This window comes from Primulina tabacum, chromosome 8 (assembly GCF_025594145.1).
Source record: "Primulina tabacum isolate GXHZ01 chromosome 8, ASM2559414v2, whole genome shotgun sequence".
Classification (NCBI taxonomy): Eukaryota; Viridiplantae; Streptophyta; class Magnoliopsida; order Lamiales; family Gesneriaceae; genus Primulina; species Primulina tabacum.
Genome location: NC_134557.1, coordinates 41,577,156 through 41,592,250, shown reverse-complemented (window position 1 = coordinate 41,592,250; position 15,095 = coordinate 41,577,156). Strand labels below are relative to the sequence as shown.

The 15,095-nt window shown below is 33.8% G+C and overlaps 1 protein-coding gene across 1 annotated transcript; it reads right to left on the bottom strand.

The window, feature by feature from the left end:
• Positions 1 to 5,000: 5,000 nt before the first annotated feature.
• On the bottom strand, positions 5,001 to 5,372 carry LOC142554797 (cysteine proteinase inhibitor 1-like). Its single transcript, XM_075665475.1, has one exon. The coding sequence runs from the start codon at positions 5,370 to 5,372 to the stop codon at positions 5,001 to 5,003; it is 372 nt and encodes a 123-aa protein (XP_075521590.1).
• Positions 5,373 to 15,095: the final 9,723 nt, after the last annotated feature.

The following is a 15,095-nucleotide window of genomic DNA, read 5'->3' as shown; positions in this document are numbered from 1 at the left end:
TTTTGTAAATAGTAATGTCAGTCTAGTGTGCATGGACTCTGATATTTAACAATCTTAAAAGTTGTTACGAACGAAGAATATTTTTCTGATTTTTCAAGTCTGACTGCAGAATTTTTCTATGACCATTTAGGAGAATAATTGTGACTAACTCATAGACTGATGCGAATTGTGCATGAATAACATATGATCGGTGAGGCTGAAGTGCGTAACTGATATAGACTTTAGATATTCATCAGTTTCTTTCGAGAGATCAGCTTTCTTCGGGAATTCGGTTCGACTAGGCTTTATTGGACATCCTTAGATTATTTTTAAGATCACCAAAACCTTAATTGATCATCAATTTCCCTTTTTTGGTGGACAAAAAATAAGCAAGTTATTCAAGATAACTGAATTTCCTTCATTGAAAAAAAAATTTATTGTATCTGAATACTTACTAAAAAGATATGAATACATACTAAAACAAAAATATAGCAAATAAAAATCAATAAGATCCATCCCTTCTTCTGATCTGTCTTGGGATCAGTCGGCTTGCTTGTTTCTGATGAATTCTTGAATTCAGGAGGTTTGATGTTTTGGATTCTGTCTTCTTGAATTTTACAAGGCTTGCTGCTGGATTCTGTATTCTTTTCCTTTGTTTCCCCCTTATGTCATCATGGAGGTACGTAACATGATATATATGTTGTTTCAATAAAACCAAAAAAAATTAAAAAAAAATATCCATAAACAGTTGCTAATTTACTTAATTTTATATTGAACAAAAAAAAGTTTGACAATTAATAAATTCATAGTCTCTTTATTTTTAAACAAATAACAACTAAATTTCCTACACTCCATAAATGTTCAAAATTAATTACCAGAGGGTTGCCCAAATTTCAAAAATGATGATGGGGAAGTTTTGGAGAGAGCAGTGAAGTGAGATCGAGAGCAAACTTTTCTTTTGTTGGTATTAGTAACCTTTTGCACGCTATAGAAATATTTATCTAAAATATAGAGTAATAGACTATCTAATAATAATTTTATGTTATTATAATTAAATTTAAAATTATAATATAAATAAATAAAGGTATGACTGTAACTTTAATATGGCTTGACCAATTCAATTAAATGTTATTTAATATATATTTTACGTGGTTATTCCCAAAATTCCTTTACATAATTAACTACATTAATTCATTGTGGGGTTATATTTTATTGTTATTATTAATCTATGCACATGTTTATTCCCATTGGCACAAATCTTTCTTTACAAATGCTTGACATGCAGGACTTTTAGCTTTTCTTTGATCCATTTATGCAAAAACATTGGTGGTAATTGTTGCCTGAACGATATCTTTAAATCCTCGGTGTCGATGGTGGTGCTCTATGTTAAAATAGTTGCCCGGCAAGCCTACTTGTGGCTCGGACTTTTATTGACTCTAATGTAAAACAATCTTTAATCTAATAAGATTTTACGATTTCATTCGATAATGACATTATATTTTATCAGTTTACTCATGCAAGCCGCATAGATAAAATCTTTGAATATACAATAAGTACCATGAGGTCTAAATCGACGTAAGATCATGAAACTCATTAGAAGTGTACCGTATATTCTAAACATGTTCTAGTCGAATCAGCCGTCTAAAACAAGGAATAAATATCGCTCGAAGCTCAAGACTAGCATCTGTGATGTAAACTTCATGTTTAATTGGCAAGGGACATGAGATGTTTTGTAAATCACTGTCTTAGCTTTGTAATTCATGCTGAATCATTCCATTTAGATGAACAAGGTAGTCGCTGGTTTTTGTTTCTGCTTCGTCCAGCTCGATCTTGCAACCACTATTTCACATATATAACATCCGAATCGGTTGAGCTAATCAGAAATTTGACTTGTAGCAATTTGAGTTTTTTGTTCAACCGTGTTCGTTTCTTGTCATTTAAATCATCGAGCAATGAGATATCATCAAAAAAATTTAGCATCCCATAAACTAAGTTGTGATAAAATTATATTTCAGCGACTTATTACTTCCAACTTGACATCTACCAACTACACATTTAATGAATTATGTTAGCAACATAATAACAAGTTTTTTTTTATCATTATAGTCAATATTTTTAACATTTCTGCAACCCAACATAATTAGAATCTTGTAAATACAAATAAATAGCAGTTGGAACTATAAATAACTCGATGTTATTTGCTATCACCAAAATTGAGATATTTTTAATCTAACATTATTAATATTTTATTCCTTTAAATAGGATAGGAAGTTTAAAACAACAATATTTTAGGTAAAACAAAAAAAGCTTTCACCATTCACATCAATTTTTTCAAGGGACGTGCAATCAAACTTTAGTTAAAGCTTTTATTGTCTTTTAGGAAGACTAAAATGAAGAAAGAAGGGAACTGAGAAATTATATGTTAAAACAATTTTTTCCATACGAAATAATAATAACTCGAAAATATAAATTAAGAGAATTGGTTTACCTCTAAGTGTTCATGATATAGAGAATCGAGAGAAAAAAAATTGATGAATATATTAGGGAATTTTATTGTAAAGGGTTCATATGGAAATAATATCACTATGTTTGAAAAAAAGTAAGATCTATTATTTGAGGGGACTGAATTTTTTTAAGTTCCAGTCAAGCTCCCAAAAACAAACAGATAAAATCAAAATGTGAAAACTTTGTACAGTAAAACTCATTATAGGAAAAGTTAGTAAACCAATAATGTTAATTTCTGTTATGCTCAAGTATTATATATATATAGTGTGTGTGTGTGTGTGTCTATACATACATATATATATATATATATATTATCAATTTTATTTTATGAAATCTTTTGATAATAAATATTATCATTTATTTTTTAACAATAAAATAAAATTAATGACAAAATATATTTAATAATAAGAATAATGATATAATTACAATAAATAAAAAATTATAAAAAATATTTAAGAATTATAAATAATACTACAAATAAATAACATCTAATGATAATAAGTACCATTTAATAATACTCATAAGAATAATAATACTCATAATCAGGGGCGGATTTATATTAGGACTCACGAGGGCCACGGCCTCCCCAAAATTTTTAAATTTTTTTAATTGAATTAATTTTTGAAAAATTAATAATACTCTTGCCTTGCCATGGAGATACATGCTTTTTAATTTATTATGGTCGATCATTTATATATATATGGCAAGGCAAGAGTTTCTGTACTTGTAAACCCAGGTTCGAATCTTAGCTTTTTTTTTTCCTTTTTCTAATAATTGATTTATTTTAAATTTTTTTTAATACTTTATTACTTTTAAATTTATCATCTATGAAAAGTCTTTTCTACTATCAAGGGTTGAGTCTGCCGACTCTTCCAATTTCTACCGTTACTATTACAGAACTCAACTATGAATATCGTCAAAGCTAGGATTCGGAGCAAAATAGATGATGATTTTCTCTCGGATGTATTGATAATATTTACTGAAACAGAAATTGCTTAAAATATTTGTATAAATGCTATTATTGAAGGAACGTCGAATTTTTTTTAATTATAAATTTTTTTTTAAAGCATATTGTTTATGTTTAGTTGAATATGACCGATGAAATTTTTGCCTTTTCTCTTTTAATGTCCATATTTTATAAGCGACCTCCACAGAGTATAAATTCTAAATCCGCCCCTGCTCATAATAACAATAACAATGATAACAACACCGATAATAAGAAATGGAATATTATTAATAATTAATTCAACAACAATAAAATAAATATTAATATTGAATCATAGTTAAATAAATAAAATAATAATTATAGTAATAATAGAATATTATTAATAATATTAATATTTTTTATAAAATAATAATAATTGTATGATAACAATAAATATAACAATAATAATTAATATTTAATAAAAATTATAAGTATAATAACAATAAATAATAATAATGATGCTAGTAATAGCAAATAATTTTAGAATAATTATTATTTAAATATTTTAATTATATTATGAATTGTTTATAAAAAATAATTGTAATTTATTTATCTTTATTTTTGTGATATTCATCATAAGAATAAAATAGACTTATCATTTGATTCATATCTTTATTTCATTCTACCATATCAAGTGAGTGCATCCAAAAATCTATATTTATTCTTACATACATGAAGGGTTTCTAATTTTTAATTGACCCGAACATGAAGATATAAATATAGACCACCAAATACATTTTTATTCACAAGTGTAGCATCATACTCTGTCTCGCGAAAATTTTTTATTTCTTGTTTGATTATTTACTTTCATGAAAATTAAATATCAGTCATATCTTTTATACAAAAAATTGCATTTTATATTTTATATATTTACTTATTTGAGATTTTGGTTATTTTGTCAAAATTCATGGGAAAAACTTATGTGAAACGGTCTCACGGGTCGTAGTTTGTGAAACGGATATCTTATTTGGTTCATCCATGAAAAAGTATTACTTTTTATGCTAAGAGTATTACTTTTTATTGTGAATATCGGTAGGATTGACCCGTCTCACAAATAAATAATCGTGAGACCGTCTCACAAGATACCTACTCAAATTCATTTTAATATGTTCTTTGTTTTTTATTAAACAATAGTATGTGTAAAATAGTTTATACTCAAAAATGATTTTATTACAATTTAACCCGGTCCACTTTCGTAGTTATCTCAATACAAATGAAAGGTCGATCTTCGAAAAAATTACAAACTTTTTGGGAGTTCATAATCTAGAAAAGATGTTTGCTAAAAAAATATAAAAGACATTATAAGATGTTTAAATATGTTGTTTAATAGTTTATATGTGGTTTGAAAAGAGTTGGATCACTCAAAGTTATTTTTTAAAAGAGCTTATTTAGTATTTTCTAAAACTTATAATAAGATAACATCCCAAAATTCAACGAAGGAGATCTCAATTTATGTCCAAAAATATTTTTTCATATCAGATACAAAGACATTCTTATTCAGGACACTAGCATTACATATATGATATCATCCTTAAACTTTCACAAAAGAGCTTAGTTCCCTGAAATGCTTCCAAGGCATGTCCCAGACCACAGCCTCGTAGTTTCCTGGCGCATTGCCGGCAGCCTTATCATTCGCGATGATGACCAATCTGTAATTCGTACCTTCAACTACTTGGGTTTCACCCTTCACCGCCTTTACAAACTCCAACTGCACGTTAGCCTTCTTGTTGTGCTCCGACACCGCGAATCTAGCAATTTCCAACACCTCTGGCACGTTAACGTTCGGAATCGGCTGCCAGTTGCCAAAGATGGTACTAGGCGAAATGGCCAAGGCTTGGTAATAAAATGAAGCCACCAATATCAAGAGGATCACATAGAGAAGAGGGCAAGATTTGAGTTGCATATTTTATTTTGCTGTGAAGAATGCTTTGTGTTAGTTTCTTTCTTCTTTGTGCGGAAATAGGCAGCGATGCTGTGTGATTTATATAGCACTGCAACTACTTTGCAATTGTGTCATTTGACATATTTGCCCTCAGCTTTTTGGTTGGTTGACTTACTTTCTACTCCAGATGTATGTAATATATATACTTTAAGATTACAATAATATTGTCATTATGTATACACTTTTTGGGAACTATTTTTTATATAAGTGAGTCAATAATTATTTATTATAATATTAGCATATCGATACAATTTATGTGTAAAATAATAGATAAAATTTAAATTTATATACTTTAATTCAAAATTTTATTTTTTATAATATAAACTTAATTTGAAAAAACTATTAATGAAAAAGTATATATTAGAAAGAAATAAAATAAAATTAAAATGGTAGATTATTTTAAATAATTATTAATCTTACTATTTCAAAATAGGGATGCAAATTCAAAATGAGAGTATCTTAAGTAAAAACAACAAGGCTTCACCAAGCACGTCAAATTTTTTGCACATACATTATATGTATAATGGAAAATTATATTTTCAAAAAAAAAAGGATAAATTATATTTTTGGTCATATAACTTGAATTTTTTTCATATTCAATTATGTTATCCGTAAATTCATATTTGTAATCCTCTAGCTTACACATATTTTTCAATTTTAATCATTTTTCTTCAGAATGATGACGTTAGATCATACATGTCTACTATGTACCATCGTCACGTCATTAATTTTCGATGACATATTCAGGTGACATGTCATACAATTAAAAATAAATAAAATTGAAAAATGTGTAAATTTGTGTCCGAGTTGATAGAGCATGTGAGTGCTTAACCAATAGTTAGGAGTTCGATTCTCACTACCAATACCTTCTCGGACGAGCTTGTCAGACAAAGCTTTCCCGGTATGGTTTATCTGGCTAACGTGATTTGCATATTGTTGCGCTAGTCCGGGGTTTTTTCAGTATTTATCGAAAGATAGCGGCTGCAGGTTCCCACATCATATAAAAAAAACTTTATCACTATCCACACCATTTTTTAAGGGATATGCAGTCAATTTTAGTTAAAGCTTCTATTGTCTTTTAGGAAGATTATAATGAAGGAAAGTGAGGAACTGAAAAAGTATGACTTCTGTTTGAATAAGTACTTTAAAACATTTTTACTATTTTATAAGTGAAAAAAACTTAAATTATGTATTTGTATAAGATAGTAAAACGTTTTTGAAAACTATTTTTAAAAAAGTCTTATCAAATTATAGTATTTAAATGACAATTGAAAGGTGTTTTTTGTGTTTTTATAATAAAAAACGCTGGTTAAAGATAATTAAAATATTTTTATTAAATTGTTGTCAACACCTTTACGATTATTTTAACTTTAAAATCGTTTTTTAAAATAATTGTCCAAAAACCTTTTCAATTCTAAAAATGTTTTTGTAGAATATTTGTCTTAACACATATTTATTTAAAAACAATTTTTAAAATATTTTATTTTTTTTATAAAAAGTACTTTTATAAAAATATTTTATAAATACTTATCCAAACAAAGTCTTATATTTGTTAGAGGTTTTCATAAATACAGAAGTCATGATGGAAGAATTCGAATTAGGACAAGTGTTGAAGATTACATTTTAAAAAATATATATGAATTTTTTAAATATATTTACAATATCCACCGACCATTGTTGTGAAAACCCGAAATTTCAGCATTCCAGCAGAAGTTAATATTTCTAGCAGCTAGCAATATTCAGTAGCAAAGGAAAATTCCAGCAGAAGCTAACAATTCCAGCATTAACTAATATTTCAGAAGTTGATATTTTCCAGTAGATAGAATCCAGCAGCAGAAAAACGAGATTCCAGCAGACAGTTACTAATTCAACTCATGACTTGTAACTGAAGCATTTAAAATGGAATAAAGGCTGTTAAATGCAGATTATGGCTATTAATAGGGAGTCTAACAGTCAGATTTTGGCCTATAAATAACACTCTCAAGTCTCTGAATTAGAGTTACACAAATCTTGAGATTGTTACTTAAATTTTCGAGAGTGCCTTGTTCGAGCTGTAAAATCCAATAGCGAGAGCAACCAGATTTCCAGTAGACTTCAACCGAAACTCTAGCAAATTACTGTAAGTGGGCTTATATATTAATATCTTGAAATCAGTTTGATAATTCTGTTTTAAAGCACAATTTCTATATGTTTGATTTCCGATATATGATTTTGAAGCACTGAAACTCCCTAGTGAAGGTAGTAATATATATTCTGAACATTTCTGAATTCTGATTCTTACTCTGGCATCACCCCTTAGAAGAGAGAACATATAGGGGACTGATATCAATTTTGCCATGAAATTCACTAATGTGCTCAGTGCTTACTAATTCTGATTTCTGTTCTGAAACCTGTGATTTCTGAATTCTGATTTCTGTGATGAAAATACGAGTTTTCTGTATATTATTGTATTACTGTTTCTGTTGAAAATGATTTCGAAAACTGAGAGTTATTCCCGCCCCTGCTTACTGAGTGACAACCATATCACTCACCCACCAAACCCATCTCAGATAAGAACGAGGAAGAAAAGTTAGAAGAAGAAGAGCAGATTCAATTCTGAGGCAGGTGAAGAAAGCCGTTGCTTATCAGTTCTAATTTATGTTTATTCCGCTGCATCTGTTAAGATACTGTTATATTTGGTTTTACATTTCCGCTGTAAAACATTTGGCAATGAGTTTGTATCAGACATTGAAATATTCAGTATTTATGAATAAAAAGACTGGTTTCTGAATTCTGTACTTCTGAGGCTTGTTGTTTTCGAATGTAAATTTGAGAACAACTCCTGTGTCAACCAACCCCCGTCCCGGGGCGTGACATTGAAGTGGTATCAGAGCAAACCAGGTTTCATAATCTGGGGAGGAGGAACTAGAAATAATAAGTTCTGATAGACTTCTGAAAAAATAGTCCTGATGATAAACTACTGTTATAGACTACTGAAAAGATAGACTAACTACGTACAATTTGGAAAATCAGTAAGGGAAACAAATCAGAATGCAGTAGAGCTCTGAGTGTTTCAGCAGCATGTCTGAAAAAAAAATCAGTAGGCCAAAAATCAGTAGACCGGAACCAGCAGATAACAGAAAAACCAATAGACCATAATCAGTAGACCGAAAAATAGTAATATCAAATCAGTAGTCTGAAAGCAGAACCAGTAGATGGAAACCAGTAGATCTGAAGAAGACTGGGTCAGTAGACTCGGAATGCAGCAGACTGGTTCTAACAGTGCTGGAAAGCAGCAGACACTGGAAAAGCAGCAGACTGATTGCAGAAGCATCAGAATTGCAGTAGACAGTGAATTCCAGCAAGCGCATGCAATAGAACTTGCAAATGGCATGGAAGTTGAGGTGTTTTTCGTTGCAAACTTCAAACGGCCATAACTTTTGATCCAGGAGGAATTTTTACTGTTAAAAGTATGCGTTGGAAAGCTCTCGACGAGGAGAACCTAACATAGAAATAAACTTTCATTCTAGCACCGCTGACGAACCCCAAAATCCTTCGTTTAGATAGTGATATCATCATTTACGTGAAATTTTCCAGATTTTTGAAACTTTGAGAAATTTTCATTTCCAAACGGCTCAGTATTTTTGCAATAAATTTGGTACACTTCATGATCTTGATGTGAAGAATTTTTAGTAAAATTTTCACTCCTTTCTGAGACCGAAAAATTTTTGAGCTATTTTCTTCTACTAAATGTTATAGGCTTACTGATTCTGTTCATTCCAGTAATTGTATAGTTCGACTTGTACTCTTGATATCATTTATGAACCTTCACTCTCATGTTTTGGATGTAGGATATGGCTAACCAGAGTAGCTACATTAAGAGCTTAGAGAAGAAGCTAGAGAAACTAAAAGAACATAACTACTGCCTAGAGCTAGACAAAGATGAATTAGTGCGTCGAGCAGAACACTTAAGAGGTGATGTTCAACGTTATGCTCATTATCTGCATGAGGCAGAAGAGAAGAATAGGAGAACTCAAGAAGAGTTCGAAACCTCCCAAGAGACTGTTGCAGAGTTCATCGAGTTACGTGATACATTAGTTGAGAAGATCCAAATACTTAAGGATCAAAATCACCAACTCGTGCACTAGCATAATTAGTATAGTGAACAGACTGATGCTCAGATTCAAGAGTTGCAGGACACTGTTGAAGTTCTTAGCGACCAGAATACAGTTCTGCATGATCATATTGAACATCTAGAAGCAGTAATAGCCAACCATGAAGACGAACCTGAGGAGGATCCCGAAGAAGATGAAGAAGTCGAAGAGGATCCTATGGATTTGGTAAAGGGAGAAGTGATAGATTAGACATTCAGTAGTAGCTTTTTGTAATAGCACTTGTTCTATTTACATTTTGTTAGCATTTTCAAAGGTTATTTGTAATTGCACTTTCTTGGGAAATCAATAAAAATTTATTTTTATCCATTGGTTTTATATTTAATTTTTGGAGCAATTACTCAATCATTTTTCTTCCTTTGTTTAGTCTCTATTCTGCCATCAACCTTAGAACTTTCATCATTGTAGAAATGGACGGAAGACCAGTTAGAAACAATCGCAATCCTCATTACAATAACCGCAATGATGAAGATGCACAACAACCACCACCAACAATTGGCCTCAGTCAGGTGGACTTGATGGCTATAGCCATGATTGTGGCAACCACGCTACAAGGATTAGTGAATCCTAATGCTAATCAGCCACCGCCACCACCTCCAGCTCAGAATGGGACGAAACAGTACTACGAGGCTCTCCGAAGAGCAAGAGTCCCAAACTTTGATGGAAGCTCGGATCCTGAGGTCGGACAAAATTGGATGAAAGAGATGGAGAATCATCTTCGACTACTTGGGGTTCCACAAGGGATCAAGGTAGATGTGATTACACCTTTTCTTGTGGATAAAACAGCTAAATGGTGGGAAGGAGTCTCACCAACTATGGTAAGGACAGGACCTATCACTTGGCAAAGGTTCCGAGAGGCATTTTTGAAGCAGTACTTCCCGACAGCAGTTCGAGTGCAGAAACTGTCAAAATTTGAAAGCTTGGTTCAAGAACCAAACATGACAGTGGTGGAGTATTCGTCCAAGTTCCACTCATTGGGAACTTACTCCCCAACCATCATGCATTGCTTCAAGAAGGGATTGAACAGTCGTATTCAATCTGCCCTTGCCGTTATCGAGCCCAATAGTTTTGATGAATTGATGGGAGCCGCCATCAGGGCTGAGAATGATATCAAGAGGCGTGAAGGCGAGAACAAACTCAAACGTCCTCAGTCAAGCCAGTACCAATCGGGCCAGCAATTCAAGAGGCCTAGGTTTTCAAGCAATCAATTCATCAGTGTTCCAGCTAAAGGAACCACGTCTTTTCAATCAAGCAAAGAGGGAGCCAAGTGCCAAACTTGTGGATTCGCTCACACTGGTGAATGTCGTAGGAATTCTGGAGCTTGTTTCTGTTGCGGAAAGATGGACCATCACATTGCTCAATGCCCTCTTTCAGATCCAAAGAATGGTCCAGCAGGAGGAACAACTCCAAACAAGCCTAAGAAAAACAAGACAAATGCTCGAGTTTATGCTCTTACTCAAGAAGAAGCTGACAACTCAAATGATGTCGTAGCAGGTACCATTATAATCAATGATATGCCTACGTATGTGTTATTTGATTGTGGTGCTACACATTCATTCATGTCTAAGAGATTTTCCAAGAAGTTAGGATCTAAGCCTGATAACTTAGAAGAACCATATAGAGTAGCAACTCCTGCAAACCGAATTTTAGAAACTCGCACTCTATATCGGGATATTGATGTTCTCATATATAATCAGAATTTCAAGGCAAACCTGATTCAACTAAACATGGTGGAATTCAACTTAATTCTGGAAAGGATTGGTTAGCCAAGAATCATGCTTTAGTAGACTGTCATGGAAAGACGGTAACCATCCAAGCTCTACACCAAGAGAAACTTTTATTCATGGTAAGACAAAAGAACTAAAGACTCTTCTTTCTGCTTCTCAAACTTGGAAAGCCATGAAAAGTGAAGAAGAAGTTTACCTAGCTATGTTAAGCGAGGTAAAGAAAGAAACCACACTTACGCTAGAAGAGATTCCGGTAGTACAAGAGTTTTCGGATGTATTTCCTGAAGAACTCCCTGGCGAACTTCCCGACCGCGAAGTGGAATTTGAGATTAATTTAGTGCTCAATGCTACACCAATCTCAAAAGCACCATACCGAATGGCTCCAGCAGAGTTGAAAGAACTCAAAGAGCAACTTCAAGAATTGTTGGGTAAAAAGCAAATCCGACCAAGCGCATCTCCGTGGGGAGCTCCTGTCCTATTTGTAAAGAAGAAGGACAGAAGCATGAGGATGGAATAAGATCACAATCAAGAATAAATACCCACTTCCAAGGATAGATGACTTGTTTGACCAACTCAAAGGAGTTACGGTCTTTTCCAAGCTCGGCTTAAGGTCAGGCTACCACCAACTGAAGGTCAAAACAGACGATATTCCGAAGACAGCCTTCAGAACAAGATATGGACACTATGAATTCATGGTAATGCCATTCGGGTTAACCAATGCTCCAGCAGTATTCATGGATCTCATGAATACGGTGTTCAAACCATTTTTTTACAAGTTTGTTGTGGTATTCATCGACGACATTTTAGTGTATTCGTCAAGTGAAGAAGACCACAAAGAACATCTTCGTCTCACCCGCCAGACGCTGAGAGAAAAGGAACTGTACGCCAAGTTCAAGAAATGCGAATTTTGGCTAGAGAGCGTCACATTCTTGGGACACATAATATCAGCAGCAGGAGTATCTGTGGACCCTAAGAAAGTAGAGGCAATCTCAGATTGGCCTAGACCAAAGAATGTGACAGAAATTCAAAGCTTCTTGGGATTAGCAGGCTATTACCGAAAATTTGTTGAAGGATTCTCTTCAATAGCCATACCCCTCACCAAGCTCACACAGAAGAACTCTAAGTTTCAATGGAGTGAAAAATGTGAGCAAAGCTTCGAGACTTTGAAGAAGAAGCATACCTCCACTCCGGTGTTGGTATTGCCAACTGAAGGTAAGACTTCACCATCTACAGTGATGCATCTAAATGAGGTTTAGGATGTGTACTCATGCAAGAGGGAAGGGTGATTGCATACGCATCAAGGTAGTTGAAGCCAGTATGAACAAATTACCCAACGCACGACCTCAAACTAGCTGCAGTGGTATTAGCACTAAAAATTTGGAGACATTATCTTTATGAAGCCAAATGCGAGATTTTCACCGATCATCAAAGTCTCAAGTATTTGTTCACTCAAAAAGAACTAACTATGAGACAAAGACGGTGGATTGAACTCATGAAGGATTACGACTTGACGATAAGCTATCCAATCCAGGTAGCAGATGCTTTAAGTCGAAAGAATGAGTAAGGTGATCCTAACATCACTTTCAGCACAACCATGTCTTCGAGAGACAATCAAGATAAGTCAAGATAGAGATTCCGCTTTGGTGAAACTAAAAGAGCAAGTTAAAGAAGGAAAATCACCAGATTTCGAGACAGATAACAAAGGAATCTTGTGGATGAAAGGACGATTGTGCGTACTAGACATCGATAACCTTCGACAAGAAGTAATGTCTGAGGCACATAAGTCGAAATTTTCAGTCCATCCTGGCAGTACCAAGATGTACAGAGATTTGAAGAAAAATTTTTGGTGGAGTGGAATGAAGAAAGACGTGTCAATGTTTGTTTCCAAGTGTCACGTGTACCAGCAAGTCAAGGCAGAGCACCAAGACCTTGAGGACTTCTGCAACCTCTAGAGATTCCAGAATGGAAATGAGAACATATCTCCATGGACTTTGTTGTCGGGTTACCAAGGTCTAGACAAAGTCATGACGGCATCTGGGTAATCGTAGATAAACTCACGAAATCTGCGCATTTCTTACCTGTCCGCATGAACTATAATTTGGACAAGCTAGCCACACTGTACATGAATGAGATCGTACGACTACATGGAGTTCCAGCTAGCATACTATCAGACAGAGATCCGAGGTTTACATCCCGTTTTTGGAAGAGGCTTTCAACAAGCTATGGGGACCAAAATTACTCTTAGCACGGCCTATCATCCTCAGACCGATGGCCAAACAGAGAGGACAATTCAAACTCTAGAAGATATGCTGAGAGCATGTGCTCTAGACTTCGGTGGTAATTGGATGCGAACATCTGCCCTTAATTAAGTTCGCGTACAATAATAGTTACCACAGCAGTATTGAGATGGCACCATACGAAGCTCTGTATGGACGAAAGTGTCGATCACCACTGTATTGGGATGAGGGTAGGAGAAAAGGCCATCGTTGGACCCGAAATGATCCAAGAAACAGTGGATAAAGTCTCTTTGTTCAAGAAGAGATAAAAAGCTGCCCAAGATCGATAGAAAAGCTGGTTGATCAGAAAGACGACCCGTGGAATTTGAAGTTTGAGAAAAGGCATATGTGAAAGTGTCACCCATGAAAGGTATAATCCAATTCAATAAGGCTGGGAAATTGAATCCTAGATACGTCGGACCCTTTGAAATTCTTGAGAAAGTGGGAACACTTGCTTATAGATTAGCACTTCCCATCCGACATGTCAAGAATTCACAATGTATTCCACGTTTCGCAGCTGAGGAGATATATTTCCGATCCTAGTCATATTCTTGAAGCTGGACCACTGTTGGTTGAAGGAAATTTAAATGAAAGGCTAAAATATGAAGAGATTCCAATTCGAATTGTGGATAACAAAGACCAAGTACTGAGGAGAACTATTCCATATGTCAAAGTACAATGGTCCAACCACACAGAAAGAAAGCTACTTGGGAGTTGGAAGAAAAGATGTGAGGACAATACCCTTATCTCTTTGAGGATCATGTATAGCCAAGTTTCGAGGACGAAACTTCTCATAAGGAGGGAGAGATGTGAGAACCCAAAATTCCAGCATTTCAGCAGCAATGCAAAACTCCAACAGAAGTTAATATTTCCAGCAGCTAGCAATATTCAGTAGCAAAGGAAAATTACAGCAGAAGCTAACAATTCCAGCATCAGCTAATATTTCAGAAGTTGATATTTTCCAGCAGATAGAATCCCAGCAGAAGAACGAGATTCCAGCAGACAATTACTAATTCAACTCATGACTTGTAACTGAAGCATTTAAAATGGAATAAAGGCTGTTAAATGCATATTATGGCCATTAATAGGGAGTCTAACAATCAGATTTTGGCCTATAAATAACACCCTCAAGTCTCTGAATTGGTGTTACACAAATCTTGAGATTATTACTTAAATTTTCGAGAGTTCGTTGTTCGAGCTGTAAAATCCAGTAGCGAGAGCAACCAGATTTCCAGCAGACTTCAACCGAAACTCTAGCAAATTACTGTAAGTGGGCTTATATATTAATGTCTTGAAATCAGTTTGATAATTCTGTTTTAAAGCACAGTTTCTGTATGTTTGATTTCCGATATATGATTTTGAAGCACTGAAACTCCCTAGTGAACTAATGGTAGGAATATATTCTGAACATTTCTGAATTTTGATTCTGATTCTGGCATCACCCCTTAGAGGAGAGAACATATAGGGGACTGATATCAGTTTAGCCATGAAATTCACTAACGTGCTCAATGCTTACTAATTCTGGATTTC

What these genes read in the sequence shown, in the direction of transcription:
- LOC142554797 (XM_075665475.1), bottom strand. Translation starts at nt 5,372, where the DNA reads ATGCAACTCAAATCTTGCCCTCTTCTCTATGTGATCCTCTTGATATTG.